The sequence below is a fragment of the Diabrotica virgifera genome, chromosome 6 (genome assembly GCF_917563875.1).
Source record: "Diabrotica virgifera virgifera chromosome 6, PGI_DIABVI_V3a".
Taxonomy (NCBI): domain Eukaryota; kingdom Metazoa; phylum Arthropoda; class Insecta; order Coleoptera; family Chrysomelidae; genus Diabrotica; species Diabrotica virgifera.
The window spans coordinates 173,536,204-173,550,946 of record NC_065448.1 but is presented as its reverse complement, the minus strand read 5'-3'; the positions used below and the strand labels follow the sequence as shown (position 1 = coordinate 173,550,946).

Here is a 14,743-nt window from a genome sequence, read left to right as displayed (position 1 = left end):
CATATTGATCGCTAACCTCAATAGAGAAGGCATTTAGAAGGAGGAGGAGATCGGGATAGCATATAAATTGAAGAGCGGAAGGGTTGGTCAGATCGGTTATTACGAGAAGAGGTAAGTGGTCTGAAGTGATTAAATCACCTACGAAACATTTATCGAGGAACCTACCAGTCATATTTTTGGCAAAAATATGTGATCGACGATGGAGCTTCTTTGATGTTTACCGTATTTATTCCTAATTATTCCTAACATCGTCTTATAGCTTTTTGCTCAGATTTTGCTGTTTAGTTAAAACATCATCGAGGGGAAAGTCTATTGATTTTATGTTTCTTCGTACAGAGATCGCTACAAGCGTACATTATTTAATAATAATTGCCAAGTAGACGTTTCGTTTCCTTTCACTTCTAGTTTCATCCTGATGATTGAAAAACCACAAAATTCCTATCCGCTCTGAGCTCGTAGGTAGAGGGGATCATTAACCCGCCGTTACACGCGTCTTCTATTGTGTCGTGGTTGCACGCGTATGAGCGTCGCCCTCACCTACATAAATTCGACTTATTTCGAGAAAGAATGAATGTCAACATGTATAAATATAAAATGGGTTGTACTCACATATTATAGAAAGACTCGTAAACCAATTTTTTTTTATTAATTTAACAAAACAAAAGTAAAAATAATATAGATCAAAAGCAAGTTTTCTTAATTCTCAATTTCAGCAAGCCACTGAAGATATTAACGTTCTTTACGCGAATTCATTTTACTAAAAATACAAAGTAAAATTAACAACTGTTCTGAAGCTATTTCTTTGTGGCATTTATGTAATTAACTATTAATATTTTGTATTTTGATAACGACGTCCGAGGTGGAATTCGAAACCGAAACGTCAATAAAATTAATTTTTCAAGTTAAATTGTGGCTTATTTCTAAATTAGAATAGGTAAATTTAAAAATGGGTTCTTAACCAGTGGCGCACCTAGAATTTTCCTCTGGGAGGGAGGGGGGTTTGCTTGGACACCGAAAGTTTTTTGTATTATTTGTGAAAGACAAGTTACATTTTCCTACCTTCTTTTATATATATTTCTATATGGTCTGGGTGGGATTTTAACCCCAAACCCCCCCCTCGGTGTGCCACTGTTCCTAACCTAATCCAAACAATAATGTTTTAATTAAACCTACCTAAATATTAAATAAAAACCTAAAAGTTTCTTTGAGATAACAGAAACGTGATTTCACCGTGATTGCACGCGCAGTGAGGAATTCCCTCACTTGAAGAGGGATGTCTCTTCTTTCAACTATCACACAGCACACTGACCGCCTGAAATATTCTATAACTTTTTCATACCCTCTCATGAACCATGCTAAAGGCATTCCTGGGTGCTTAAGGTTATCGTATTAGTTTACACAATTTCATTGCTTATAAACAAATATGGTGAGGGATTCCCTCATAGCGCGTGTAATGGCGGGTTAAAAATTAGAGAGCGCCAGTAGTGACAAGTCAGTGAACTTTGACTGGAAATTTGACATTCTGCATTAAGAGTAGCATATAATTTTTACTAAATGTCTCATTTAAAAGGCCGAAAGTTCCTTAGAATAAACAAAAAGTTTCTTTTGAACGAGATATTTAAAATTAAAAATCGCAGTAAATTTTCTCTTTTATTCACCCCTGCAACTGATTAAAATAGACAGAAATTTTTAGACACTTTTGACGCTCGACAATAATGTAGTCTTTCATTCTGCGTTTAAATTTTTCAAATATACTTATTAGTTTAAGTAAAGCATTTAAAAAGAGTTGGTGCGAAATTTTACGTTTAGGTACTCTCTTAATTAATTATTTAAGTGCAACAAATGCATAATTTAATATTTAAGAAGTATTATACTATAATTATTGTATTAAATTATTATACTTTTTTGCAGAATAATTTTTTTCTAATATTATCTGTCAACATAAACTTCAAAACGATAAGCAAAATCTTAAAAATAATCATAATGAATAATAAATTCTGTACTTACTGATTGATATTAACTATCGATTACAATCCAATTACTTCTTTACGTTGTAAATATTACACGATAAGAATTAAATAATAAGTTTGAAACCGTTATTATTTGCTTTTCTCCTTTCCTCTTTAAATTTCTGGCCGAAACGGTAAGTCATCCTCTAGATGGCGATACCAGCCATACCAGCGAAACTCACAGAGGATAGGCAACACTTTTCTCTTTCCAGAGAAATTTCCAACGAAAGTTATACTAGTAATCCGCTAGGTAGGTGGCTATACCAGCGAAGCTCAGGGCGTATAGCGGAATGTTGAGACATGAATTGAAAAAAAATCACTATGATAAGTAAATCTTAACTGAACTAATTGACAATGAAAATTTTTATGTCGATTGGAAATTTTAATCCTTCCTAAGAACCTTATGTGTTCTTTAACGATTTACCATTATTATTGGTTTCTTAAAATTTCTGCAACATTTGAGCCAAATAATTTACGGCATTATGTTGGAGATTTTGGGCCGTGTCATAAAACTATGCTATTAATAATTTCCAAACTGAGTATAACCCCAAGAACTGGTATAATGAACATTTTTATCTCTCTCACAGAGAGAGATTGTACTTATTCTTATAGATACCATTTTATCCCTACATATTTTTTCTTACCCTTCAAACTTGAAATTGAAACTGATTAATAAAATACAAAATTGTTTAATTAATTTTTCTCCCGAAGAAAATAATAGTCCAGAGAAAAAACAAAAATAAACAAAAAAAAAAACAAAAATAAGTGTAAGAAGCCAGTACTTTTAAGTTTGTACAAACCTAAAGAGCTGCCAGAGTAAACTGCATCGCCCAGAACCTTGTTAAGACAAGATACATCTCCAAATCCTAGATTAACACCTTGACCTGCAAGTGGATGTACTCTATGTGCAGCATCTCTAGAACATTAAAAAATACAAATGAAGCAAAAGTTAAAGTTGCATAATTAAATTTTATTTTGAAATTTACTTCTTCAGTCACATAGGTATGTCAAATTATCTATCAAAAACATCAAATTTTTTATTATCTGCTCTCTCTCTTTCTCTCTCCCGCTCTATAGTGTAGGAAAGAGAGGTCGAACCTCGCAAAATGGACACAAGTCCGGTTTTATTTTTTTTTCTGGTATATCAAGGGATGCTTATTATGAGACTAACTTCTTAAAAAATTGCGCCCCGAAACCCCCTTTTCATCCCTTTAAAGGGTGTAATTTGTGGTTTTTGCGAAACGTAGCCCTTCCTGTACGTTTTGCAAAAAATTTACTTAATAGTAAAATGAAGAGGATTATATTTCCTACTATTTATTTCCCGACAGCATATATGTCTATCACCCACCGTTTAGCGGATGTGGCGCCCCAAAGTTGACAGGTTTTTAAAAAAGATGTTTAAAAAAAATTATTTTTCCCATTACATTATTTTATATTTATTTTTAATATACAATTTTATATACAATTATTTTTTATAAAAAATTGCCCATTTTTTAATTACAGGGTGTTACATTTTATAAAACCCTTTTTTATACTATCTGAACCGCTTGTGCTAGAGTAAAAAAACTTTCAGCGATTACTCATGTACAAGTATTATTTACAAATTTGTATAATGCACCCCGATATTTTCCTCGGAACCACCCCAAAAAAAAAGGAGAATGAATAAAGAAAATAATCAAACATTGATTTTGGGCCACCACTGTGGCTTTAGGGTACAAAGAACGTAAAATATGCATAGGTCCTAATGTGTAGCAGACAGTGTGTTCTTTTATTTTCTATAAGTACGTTATCAATAAAATAAATAGGTGACGAAAAAAAAATCTGGAGCCCGCCAAAGCATTTCTGAGGTTTACGGCGCCACTGTGCCGTAACGGTTGCTTATACGAAAAAAACGCATAGGACCTTATTTGTAGAGAAAATAGTGGTCTTTAATTCTGTATAAGTTTTGTTTAAAAAAAAGCATAGGTAATGACAAAATCGTAAAAACATGCTCGCCAAGCCATAGGGGTAGTTTCTGCCGTTTATTTACAAGGATAGGGGTAGTTTCTGCAGGAATGTTGCAAGAACCATATATATTTAACAAAAATCCTATTGATGGAGCATATGCCCATATGGGTTAAAAAGAAAAAAAAAATTTTTCAACCCCCCATTTTATTGTTTTTGTCTACAGGAGTTGCATCAAGAAATCGCTTTTGGTGTCCATGCATGAGTAATAGGGACGTGCACAAAATGATATATGAAGCATTTTAATTAAGGGCATGGTGTGTGAAGGATTCCAAGTGGTTTACTCTAGTAAAGTTTTTTTTCTCTAGCATAAGCGGTTCAGATGGTATAAATAGGGGTTTTTTAAAATGTAACACCCTGTAATTAAAAAATGGGCAATTTCCCCTAAATGAAACCTATACCAAAAAATCAGCCACTTATTTGTGATTAATTGCGGCAGGATTTCTTCTTGATTTCCATTACAATTAGGGGAAAATAATTTTTTTAAAAAACATCTTTTTTAAAAATTTGTCAAATTTGGGGCGCCATCCCCGCTAAACGGTGGGTGTTAGACAATATGCTGTCGCGAAACAAATAGTAGGAAATATAGTCCTCTTCATTTTACTATTAAGAGGAAACAGTAGCGATCAACAGGTAGCAAAAACGCGTTCCAAGATTGCGGCTGTAATTTTGAATATTTTTTCGAGATATTTGGTACACGTATTCGTAATATAATAAAGAATGGCGGTACAGAGCCCAATTTGAAAAATATATTAATATGTGGAAATTAATCTGTAATTAAATACAATATTAAAAAAACGAGCCTGTACCGCCATTAAGAAGAACAAAAAAATACACTTTCTTCAAATAAACTTTTTTATCCGATGCCTACATTTTGTGTCATTTTGGAACTACTAAAATTTTTTATTTCATTATATTCATTTCATTATATTTCATTTCATTATTAGTAGTTCCAAAATGACACAAAATCTAGGCACCGGATAAAAAAGTTTATTTGAAGAAAGTGTATTTTTTTGTTCTTCTTAATGGCGGTACAGGCTCGTTTTTTTAATATTGTGTTTAATTACAGAGTAATTTCCACATATTAATATATTTTTCAAATTGGGCTCTGTACCGCCATTCTTTATTATATTACGAATACGTGTGCCAAATATCTCGAAAAAATATTCAAAATTACAGCCGCAATCTTGGAACGCGTTTTCGCTACCTGTTGATCGCTACTGTTTTACCTTAAGTAAGTTTTTTGAAAAACGCACAGAAGTACTACGTTTCGCAAAAACCTCAAATTACCCCCTTTAAAAGGATGAAAAGGGGGTTCCGGGGCGAAATTTTTTAAGAAAAAGTTAGTCTCATAATAAGCACCCCTTGATATAAAAGAAAAAAAAAATAAAACCGGACTTGTGTCCATTTTGCGAGGTTCAACCTCTGTTTCCTACACTACTTGTCGTTAACTCATGACTGATGGTAGTAATTTCCTACCGTACGTGCAAATATCTCTTTCCATCAGCTTCTGTCCTAGGTTGGTCTCATGGATTCAGCGAATGTCTTTTACATTGACTTTCTGCACTTGATCTGTTCATCGAGTGGAGGTTGATCTCTACCTCTGCGACCTTTCTCGAAATCGTAAGTCTCTCAAGATTTTCATCTCTTCTTCTTGCAATATGTTTCAAAAACTTTGAGACGCTTGCTTGACAAATAGACGAAAGTCGAGTCTGAATATTAAGCTCTGAGGATTGAGTGAGTTGTTCTGTATTCTGTGCTCTGTCGATGAGATCCGAAGTATTTCCCTATTCGCCGTGTGCAAGTACTTGGAGGGGATACGAGAAACGATCGTGCGCGAATAGCGCAAAAATCTTGCAACTTTCTTAAATAATTTATATTCTCAATTGAAATTGTCAAATTGATGTATATTTCATATCTACTGTCAATGAAGAAGAAAAATTATATGTTTCTCCACAATATTGATATGATATGCAATTATTATACAGGGTGTTTCATTAATAATTGTCCATATAGTAACTGCAGAAACCTTAGCAGAAAATACGAAGATTTAAGCTAAAACACTTAAATGTGGTTCCTTACTGAGTTACAGGGTGTTTTATCTAAAAATTTAAAAACTATTTTTGCTCAGCTTTTTAAAAATATTCGACGTATCCTTTTCGTACTTGGCAGGTAGTATAGATACTGTACAAACTACTAAATTATGTTAAAACAACGTTTTTGGCTATTACCAGAGGCGTACGACAGGGGAAAGTGAATGGTTGACCCTTTCCAAATTCTACGCCACTGACGGAATTGCTATTTTAGTTGAATTTTTGGATTCTTCAATACCTTCTATGAAAATAATATACTCTTCATTCGTAACGATAAAGTCATTAGTTTTCGAGATCTTTGAAGATAAAAATGAAACGACACGGTTATTTTGATTAATGTATTGTGTCGCTTCATTTTTAATTTCAAATATCTCGAAAACTAATCATTTTATCGTTACGAATGAAGAGTGTATTATTTACATAAAAAGTATTGGTCAACCATTCACTATCCCCTGTCGTACGCCTCTGGTAGTAGCTAAAAACGTTGTTTGTTTATCATAATTTAGAAGGGTGTATAGTAGTCGCACTTTCTGCCAAGTATGAAAGGGATACGTCGTATAGTTTTTAAATTTTTAGATAAAACACCCTGTAACTCAGTAAGGAACCACATTTTATTTAAGTGTTTTAGGTTAAATCTTCGTATTTTGTGCTAAGGTTTCTCCAGTTACTATATGGACAATTATTAATGAAACACCCTGTATAAAAGTAAATTTAATTAATTGTATTTTGCTTGTAGTAGTGCATTTTAATGATTCATTTTATTTACTACATAGGTACAATTGTTTACCTTTTAATAACATTAATATTACTTTTTCTTCTTATAATTTTTTTGGGCTATATCCTTGACAATTTTCCAGTAACCAGGACCAATATGATTGGCCAATATAATTAAAAGTGCGAAAAATGTTGCCGAGCTATGAAACCAGGTGTCTCTTTTTTGAACCTGCACGGTCCCAATATTATCACAATCGTGAAAGCGCCAATTATTTTTCTGTCATCCGATTCCATTGTCCATGATTCATATACAGTATGTCAATTTAAAAAGGTGCCATCCTCTATAATTTGGCCCCTATAAAAAATATAAAAATATGCAAAACATGTCAAATTTATTTGTGATGTAGACCAGTTTTCAACTAAATTACATCAACCACTAGAATCTTTAATGGACAGGGGGTTGAGTGATACCTTATTTTAAAAATCGTTCAACCACCTTTTCAAAAATATCACATAGGTACATTATATTTCATTTTAGTACTTTTGAAAAAATCTAGTGAAACCATACGGATATTAAGGATGTATCGAGTTCAGAAATCCCAAAATTTTTTTTAGAGTATTGAACTCCAAATTGAATATTTTTGGAGTATTGGAGTATTTGTATTTTGAGTATTTTTTGGAGTATTTTTGGAAAAATCAAGTAAAACCGTAAAAATATTAAGTATCGAGTTCATAACTCCAAAATTTTTTTGGATTATTGAGTCCAAGATTTTTTCAAAAGTACTGAAAAGAAATATAATGTATATGGTATTTTTGAAAAGGTAGTTGAACGACCTTTAAAATAAGGTATCACTCAGCCCCCCTTTCCATTCAATTTTTTGGGGGTTGTGTCCGCTCTCGCTAGAGGGCTGATGTAATTTAGTTGAAAACTAGTCTACAAAATGTCTGCCTCACAAATAAATTTTACGTGTTTTTGCACATTTCTAGATTTTCTATAGGGACCAAATTATAGAGGGAACTAAGTGGTCACTGAGTATAGAAAAATTAGGGTATATAGGGGAAGGGGGGGTATGATGGGGTAGCTAAGGAAAATAACAAAAATACAACATAATTACTACGTTTATTACTATTTTTAATTGATGGCACGTTACGTCATTAATCTAACTATGATTTGGTACAATCTTTGGAAAATCAACCTATCACATTTTTCAACAATTAGCCATTAATAAGAACATTATGAAAAACCATCTTGCCCCATACTATGGGGTATGATGGGGTAATGGAATTGGGGCATGATGGTGATGCTAATTAATTCTCACAAAACAAACAAAAATGTGTATTTGCTCCAGATCTTCATTGTCCACCCTAACACAAGCATTGTGAGCTCAACATCCACAGATCTGGCAGCCTACCCAGGGTTCTGACGATGTCACTTTATCTATGGCTGTTTTCATAGCATCTCTCGACCACTCTCCTCTTTTTGTTTTTTTCTTGTAAGTACGTACCATGGTATTATCTAAAATAATAATCCAATGTTATTTATTAAGAAATTTAAATTAACCCAGACTTACCACCAATGTCCCATCATACCCCGCACCCAATACCCCATCTTGCCTCAAAAGGTAACTTTGAACAAAAAAAATTCACTAATTAAATGTTTAACGTATTCACACAAACAATATGCCATTATCAAAATAAGAATACTAGTAAACAACGATAAAAAAGACATTAATGAGGTGATCATAATTACCTTAAAATAACGATGGTTGTCCTTGCACAAAATTAGATCAACGGATCGCTAAAACAGTTTTCCGTTTGTAAACAAAAAACGCGTGCACTCTCATTCACGGTTTCTCTTGCAGGGACCGTTAATCGAATGACTCTTCCTATTGAGTTACTGCATGCTATTCACCAACGTGTAGTTTCTTGTTTGTGTGCGGTACCCCGTCTTACCTCGAGACCCCGTCATGCCCCCCATTCCCCTACTAATCTCATTTTGGTGTTCTTCGACAAGGAGCAATCTTAAATAGTTTTGATAATCGACTCATAGCATTTTGACCATTACTATTTTCCTACGTACATATATCGGTTTCTCAAGAGCCTGCATTACTAATGCATTATTAAATGCATTATTGATGCTATGAGATGCAAAGTGGCCTAACCCACAATCGACAATTTTAGCAAAACGCTTTTACATTAAAGTTATCCCTTATTTAAGTATTTTCAGATGGAGGGTGGCTCAGGAATTGGTTGGTTGAGCCACTTTGCATCAGAAAATACTTAAATAAGGGCTACATCACAGAACTAGTTTTCGATTGGATGACCAATCATCATCAGTGCTTACGTGATCTAACATGCTAACCACCAAAATACAATATTATAAAAATATATGGGTAACAACCCTTTAAAAGTGATCCGTCAAGGAAACATAGATGAAATATGTGAACTTAAACATGGATGTTCAAAATATTCCATGTAATATGCTCTAGGTACCATCTGAGCTCTAAATCGACTTGTTTACATATTGACTGTCTGGTGGCAAGTATACATAATATTCATATAGTTCACATATTGACTGTCACTTGCCACCAGACAGTCAATACGTAAACAAGTCGATTTAGAGCTCAGATGGTACCTAGAGCACATTACATGGAATATTTTGAACATCCATGTTTAAGTTCACATATTTGATCTATGTTTCCTTGACGGATCACTTTTAAAGGGTTTTTACCCATATATTTTTATAATATTGTATTTTGGTGGTTAGCATGTTAGATCACGTAAGCAGTGATGATGATTGGTCATCCAATCGAAAACTAGTTCTGTGATGTAGCCCTTTTTCTTCTTCTTCTTCACGTGCCATATCAGAATTATCCGACGTTGGCGATCACCATTGCGAAGGCTTCTCGATCTTCTGCAATATGGAATAATTGTCCTGCATTTGATATCTGAGTCCATTCAGGAATGTTTTTTAACCAAGAAACTTGTTTTCTTCCTACACCTCTACGGCCCTCTATTTTGCCTTTAAGGATCAGTTGTAATATTTTATATCGACTTCCCTTCACTATATGTCCCAGATAAGACATTTTTCGATGTTTAACAGTCTTTAGCAGTTCTCTATCTTTGTTGACGTTCCTTAGTACTTCTTCATTAGTTTTTCTTGCTGTCCAGGGTATCTTCAGCATCCGTCTATGAATCCACATTTCCAATGCTTCAATTCTGTTCATGATCGATACTTTTAGCGTCCATACTTCTGCCCTATACAAAAGTACGGACCAAACATAGCACTTGACCATTCTTTGTCTTAGTTCTAAACTGAGATGATTATTGCAAAGAAATGACATTTTCATAAAAGTAGTTTTAGTCATTGCTATTCTACGTTTTATTTCTATGTCTGGATCTAGTTGGTCCGTTATCACAGTTCCCAAATATGTAATTTTGTGAACTTTCTCAACTTGGACTCCGCTTAATTGAAGCTTTGCATCGGGATGTGGGTCACGACTAAACACTAAAAATTTGGTTTTGTTTGAGTTTATTTTAATGCCCATTCCTCTCCTACCTCGTGAATACGATCAAGCAGAATTTGGAGACCTTCAATATTATCTGACAGAATTACTGTATCGTCTGCATATTTTATCACATTAAGTAGTTCTCCGTTGATTTTTATTCCATATGGCTGTCTCTCAAGTGCCTTTTTAAATAACTGGTCCGAGTAAACATTAAACAATGTTGGTGACAAAATGCAACTTTGTCTGACTCCTCGTTGTATGGAGATTTCATCGGTGTAGTTATCTCCAATTTTGACCATAGCAGTTTGATTCCAGTACAAATTTTTAATGACACGAATATCTTTGTCATCTATTCCGATATTTTTCAGTATTTGCATTAATTTTACATGCTGTACTTTATCGAATGCCTTTTCGAAGTCCACGAAACATGCAAATACATATTTTCTTTGATCACGGCATTTTTGTAATAGGATGTTAAGCGCAAAAAGTGCCTCCCTGGTACCCATAGAATTGCTAAACCCGAATTGGGTATCTTCGAGATCTTCTTCGCATTTGCGTCTAATTCTGTTGTGAAGTATTCTTAGGAAAATCTTAAGAGTGTGGCTCATTAGGCTAATTAATCGATATTCTGAGCATTTTCTCGCATTGTGTTTTTTAGGTATTGCGACAAAGATGGATTTGAGCCAATCTGTGGGAATCACTCCGGTGTTATATATTGAATTAAAAAGTCTTACTACTACTTTTATGTTATCATCCTCCATTAGTTTCAGCAACTCAGTTGGTGTATCATCTGGACCACAAGCTTTTCTAATTTTAGCACTATTTATAGCGTGTTCTACTTCGCATTTCGTAATTTCTGGGCCGTCAGTACAGTTTTGGTAAAATTCGGCAATATTATTCCTGTCATCTTTAAACAATTCTGATATATACAGTTGCCATTCTTTTCTTATTTCGTGCTCATTTACAATAATTTTGTTATTGTTGTCAACGAGCACAGAGGGAACTCGTTTTTTAAATATGTTACTTATTTCTTTTAGTTTTTTGTGCACATTAAATAAGTCGTGTCTAGATATCACATCCTCCATTTCGTCGCACATTTCTCTCATCCATTTTTCTTTGGCTGATTTGATCTCCTTTTTTATTCATCTCTGCAGGTGTCTATATTCTGTTTCATTATATTTGATCAGCCGTCGTTGTTCCATCAATTTCAAGATGTCGTCTGTCATCCATTTATTTTTCTTGATTAAGTTTTTTCTATAATCATTGTTTGTGGAGATTTCGTTAACTTGATTTTTAAATTCACTCCATAGTTCTTCTGGATCTTCTAGTTGTTCTCCGATGTTTTTTATTCTATTGTTAAATTCTTTTTTAATGTTATGTTTTATGTTTATATCGTCAAAGTTAAGTACATTGGTTTTTGGTTTTTGTCGCTGAATTCGTTTTTAGGGATTTTTAAATATATACCTTTTATAAAGGATCTTTGTCGTTTTTTGTATTATATGGTATACGGGAAAACTTTTCCTTGTGGATTTTTAAATAAGGGATAACTTTAATGTAATAAAAGCGTTTTGTTAAAATTGTGGGTTAGGCCAGTTTGCATCTCATAACGTCAATAATTAATTAGCCGTTGGTCCTTAGCTGTTCTAATTGCTTTTTTGATCTTTTGTCTATCTCTTTGTAGGACGTTATGTTTTGATCCTTAAATTTTCTTTTTCATGACTTGACATGATTTTATTTTTCGTTTTTGATGGTTTCAGAAATATCTAACAGATCATTCATATTACCTTTTCAAATTTAAAGGACTTTGAAAAAGGAGGAATAAGGTGATAATACTGTCACGTAAGACTCAGGATTTTTTTACTGTTTGATTCTTCAGGGATATGTTCTTCTTGCATTTCTTTAGAAATATGATTTTAGATTTGGTGCTTTTTTTGGGAAAGCACGAAGGGAAAAGTGTACTTCATCTCTATGGACTGGTATCATTGCACAATATGATCGGAAAACCACAATAACCGATTATTCTCTCTGAATTAGTCACCTAAATATTAAAGATTATTTTTTCGCTTTCCTTTTGAAGTCATTCATCATCATTCTCTTTGCCTTATCTCTACGCGGGGTCGGCTTCCCTAATTGCATTTCTCCACAAAATTCTATCTTGGGTCATATCAATGTTAATCCCCTTTTCCAACATGTCTGCCTTATCGCCTCCCCCAGGTCTTCTTTGGTCTTCCTCTCCTACCCCATCCAGGAATCTGCACTTCAGCTATTCTTCGTATTGGGTGATTAACGTCTCGAAGTTGAACATGACCAAACCATCTTAACCTATGCTCTCTCATTTTGGCATCAATTGGTGCCACACCTAGACTTCCCCTAATATAATCATTTCTAATTTTATCCTTCTTTGCCACTCCACTCATATATCTAAGCATTCTCATTTCCGCCACATGCATTCGTTGTTCTTCTATCTTTTTCACTGCCTAACATTCAGTTCCGTACATCATAGCCGGTCTTATGGCTGTTTTATAGAATTTTCCCTTCAGTTTCATTGGAATTTTTCTGTTACACAACACACCACTCGCTTCTTTCCACTTCATCCATCCAGCCCTAATTCTACTGCATGGATCTCCATCTATTTGTCCATTACTCTGTAATACCGATCCTAGGTACTTAAAACTATTGCTTTTCACAATCATTTCACCATCCAAAAATACCATTTTATTTGTAGTAACTCCATCTTTAAATGAACATTTAAAATACTCTGTTTTTGTCCTACTAAGTTTTAAACCTTTTTCCTCCAGAGCTTGTCTCCACTGTTCCAGTTTTTGTTCTAAGTCTCTTTCACTATTTCCTATTAACACTACATCATCAGCATACATTAGACACCATGGAATGCTACTCTGTAGTTTCGCTGTTATCTGGTCCAAAATTAATGAGAATAAATAAGGACTAAGCACCGAGCCTTGGTGCAATCCTACTTTCACCTGAAATTTATCAGTCTCTCCCACACCTGTCCTAACACTAGTCGTTACTCCCTCATACATATCCCTCACAATCTTTACATATTCGCCAGGGACTCCTTTCTTATTGAGTGCCCACCACAGAATCTCTCGAGGAACTCTATCATATGCTTTCTCAAGATCAATGAATACCATATGAGCGTTGGTCTCTTTATTCATGTATTTTTCCATCAGTTGCCTTACAATGAAAATTGCATCTGTTGTTGATCTGCCCTGCATAAAGCCAAATTGATTATCGGATATTTCGGTTTCTTCACGTATCCGTCTATCAATTACTCTCTCCCATATTTTCATGGTGTGGCTGAGTAGTTTTATAGCCCTGTAGTTTGTACATTGTTGTATGTCTCCCTTGTTTTTGTAGACAGGTGCTAATATACTGCTTCTCCATTCGTCTGGCACTTCTCCATCTCGACAAGTTGTGTCTGCAACTTCCATAATTCTATTTAATATTCCTGCCTCTCCCAATGCTCTCCATACTTCCCCAGTGATATCATCTGGTCCGACTGCTTTTCCTTTCTTTATTTTTTGAAGCGCTTGAGCCACAAGCTTTCTTTTCCAAGCCACACTTTCCTTTTGAAGTCATTAGCATAGCCAATTAACCAGACTAATGACAGATTAATAAATAGAGATTCAAGATATTAATAAATAAAGATCTTCTCTGACAAGTAAATAAACCTTTGAAATATATTGTTATTAATATCCAATAGAACGGATATTTATCTTAAATTATCTTTTTTTAATAGACCTACCCCACAAGAACTACCCCTTTTCCTATATAACTTGTAGCGTGGCCAAACCCTAACGGAAAAGCAGCTCTGCTTCCTTCTTCTATACTGGAAACTTTTGGAGGATAGGTACGATGAACATCGGCAGGACAATTTACAGCTCTGAGGAGAGTGTCAAACGACCGTACAGCTTGATCAATGGTGCTACTGCGTTTAAAAACTTTCCACTGAAAAAAATAACATGATTTAAATTTTTTTAATAATTAATCTGTGGCGGTATTAGTTTATTTTGGCACCAAGAAAGAAGTTAATTTTAATAACAGTTTCTCAAGTTACGAAAAATTAAAAAAAAAACTGTTGCAACAAACAATTAACGCTTGTAAAACCGATTAATATTTTGCAAATATATGAGAACATGAGAATATTAAACAGGAGAGGGGAGAGAACATATCCCTGCCACACAGCTTTTCTGATATCAATGCTCTCTGTGGACGAATTGCCAACTTTTACGCTGGTTGTCTGATTCCAGTAGAGACTTGTCACAATTCGGATGTCATTATCATAAATTCCTATGTTTTGGAGAATTTCAATTAGTTGGTCATATCTTACAACCAATAAAATCATCATAGCCAGAATAATCGCCAACGTTCGGAACGGTCAGGCACCCTAAGA

General features: G+C 34.1%; 1 protein-coding gene and 1 long non-coding RNA gene across 2 annotated transcripts in view; both read right to left on the bottom strand.

The window, feature by feature from the left end:
- The window catches only part of LOC114333072 (ubiquinone biosynthesis monooxygenase COQ6, mitochondrial), a 111,852-nt gene that overhangs the window by 47,736 nt on the left and 49,373 nt on the right, over positions 1-14,743 (bottom strand). Inside the window, exons 4-5 of the mRNA XM_028282897.2 lie at positions 14,096-14,298; positions 2,810-2,925 (exon numbers count right to left, since the gene is read on the bottom strand). Of these exons, the coding sequence (XP_028138698.2) occupies positions 2,810-2,925; positions 14,096-14,298 (319 nt within the window). The remainder of the gene's footprint in view (positions 1-2,809; positions 2,926-14,095; positions 14,299-14,743) is intronic.
- Positions 7,922-9,402, bottom strand: LOC114333073 (uncharacterized). Its single transcript, XR_007698927.1, has 2 exons — positions 8,571-9,402; positions 7,922-8,446 (listed from the first exon to the last, which is right to left on the bottom strand). It is a non-coding gene; the product is annotated as an uncharacterized LOC114333073 (long non-coding RNA).